Source organism: Glycine soja, chromosome 11 (assembly GCF_004193775.1).
Source record: "Glycine soja cultivar W05 chromosome 11, ASM419377v2, whole genome shotgun sequence".
Lineage (NCBI taxonomy): Eukaryota > Viridiplantae > Streptophyta > Magnoliopsida > Fabales > Fabaceae > Glycine > Glycine soja.
The window spans coordinates 25,264,854-25,267,151 of record NC_041012.1 but is presented as its reverse complement, the minus strand read 5'-3'; the positions used below and the strand labels follow the sequence as shown (position 1 = coordinate 25,267,151).

General features: G+C 42.2%; 1 protein-coding gene across 1 annotated transcript; it reads right to left on the bottom strand.

Annotated features, from left to right (window-relative positions):
- Positions 1-829: 829 nt before the first annotated feature.
- On the bottom strand, positions 830-1,315 carry LOC114373106. Its single transcript, XM_028330647.1, has 2 exons — positions 1,247-1,315; positions 830-1,165 (listed from the first exon to the last, which is right to left on the bottom strand). The coding sequence occupies exons 1-2, from the start codon at positions 1,313-1,315 to the stop codon at positions 830-832; spliced, it is 405 nt and encodes a 134-aa protein (XP_028186448.1).
- Positions 1,316-2,298: the final 983 nt, after the last annotated feature.

Below are 2,298 nucleotides of genomic sequence, written 5' to 3'. Positions count from 1 at the left end.
CTCATGGCTGCCAATCTCTTACCTTGTATAAGATTGAGCTGATCAAAACGCGCTTGGGCCCACTCCGACTCTCTCAATCCAAACTCTACCAATATCCTTAAAGAGGGGACCTTTACTTCAAATGGCAGTACGACTTCCATTCTGTACACCAACGAAAATGGGGTTGCCCCAGTTGATGTGCGTACAGAGGTATGATAACCATGTAGCGAGAATGGGAGCATCTCGTGCCAATCCTTGTACGACACCATCATTTTCTGAATGATCTTCTTGTTGTTCTTTTTTGCCGCCTTAACTGCACCATTCATCTTGGGCCTGTAAGGCGTGGAATTATGGTGTTGGATTTTGAAATCCTCACACATTTCCTTCATCATCTTGTTGTTCAGGTTGGTGGCATTGTCCGTGATAATCTTCTTGGGCAACCCATATTGACAGATTATCTCCTCGTCACGCTGGCATACGAGACCGGTTCAACCCATTTGGTGAAGTTGTCAATGGCGACCAAGATGAAGCGATCTTTGTTTGACGCCTTGGGTTCAATGGCTTTGATCACATTTATTACCCACATAGAGAAGGGCCAGGGCGCAGCCAATACGTTCAAAGGCATGGGCGGAGCATTGACATTGTCCGCGAATGCTTGGAACTTGTGGCATTTTCTCACATGGATGCAACAATCGTTTTCCATGGTGAGCTAGTAATAGCCCGCCCTTAGAATCTTCCTGGCCATGGCATGCCCATTGGCATGCATCCCGAAGGACCCCTCATGCACCTCCACGAGCATCCGCTCGACTTCCTTAGCGTCCACACATCGGAGCAAAACCATTTCATTGTTTCACTTGTATAGGACACCACTACTCAGGAAGAAACTGACTGCTAATCTTCGCAACGTTCTCTTGTCATTGTCGGAAGCCTCCTTTGGGTACTCCTTGTCTTCGATGTAACGCTTGATATCAAAGTACCAAGGTCTACCATCCTGCTCCTCTTCTATCAAGCAACAATGCCCGGGCTTGCCGCGACATCTAAACTCGATGTACGACAAGTCTCCATGCGGAGTCAACTGAAACATGGAGGCCAGAATGGTAAGTGCATCGTCCATATGATTCTTCTCTCTAGGAATGTGGTGGAAGGAGATATCATCGAAGAACTCAGTCAGTTTCTTGATGTATGCCTGATAGGGTATCAATTTGTGATCCCTAGACTCTCATTCTCCCTTCAATTGATGGATCACCAAGGCAGAATGTCCGTATACTTTGAGCAATTTGATGTTGAAGTCAATTGTTGCTTGGATCTCGAGGGTGCATGCCTCGTATTCAGCCATATTATTTGTGCAATCGAAGCCCAACCTTGCCGTGAAAGGGTTGTTGGATCAAGTGGCCTTAGAATAATTAAGAAGAGGGGATGGGGGTTGAATTAATTATGAACGTGTCTTGACTAATTAAAAATTTATCCTTCTTAATGTTACTAGATTCATTTAGGCTTTACTACTAAGTTTTGAGGAAGTAAAGAACAAAAACAATAACTTAGACAAAAGTAAAGCGAAAATAAAAGTACACAGTGGAAAAGTAAAGAGTGTAGGGAAGAAGAAGACAAATACAAGATTTATATTGGTTCGGCAACAACCCGTGCCTACATCCAGTCCCCAAGCAACCACCGATTCTTGAGATTTACAATAACCTTGTAAAATCCTTTAAAAGCAAAGATCCACAAGGGATGTACCCTCCCTTGTTCTCTTTGAACAACCAAGTGGATGTACCCTCTACTTGAATTGATCCACAAGAGATATACCCTCTCTTGTGCTCAGCATAACAACCCAAGTAGATGTACCCTCTAATGTGTTAAGACAAAGAATTCTTAGGCGGTTAGTCCCTTGAATCTTTGTAAGGGGAAACAAAAGATATCTCAGGCGGTTAGTCCTTTGAAATCTTTTGTTTAAAGGGAAGAGGAAGAATAAAAAAAATTCTCAGGTGGTTAGTCCTTTGAATCTTTTGGCAAGAGGGAGAAGGAAGAAACACAAGAATTCTCAGGCGGTTAGTCCTTTGAATCTTTTGACAAGAGAGAAGGAATGAAGACGAAGAACAACACAAGTTTTTGGTCAATGAACTTTTCTTGAAAAAGAAAGTATTGAACAAAAACTTTTAGAAAGATGAAGAGAAATGAATGAAAGAAATCTGTTATGCATTCTTTGAAATTCATGCCATGGTCACATATTTATGGTCATTTGGTGACTCAAGTTAAAAGTTGTGACTTTTGGCAATTTCTTCAAAACTAGTCACTTCAAGAGTTGTGACTTTTGTGAAAACT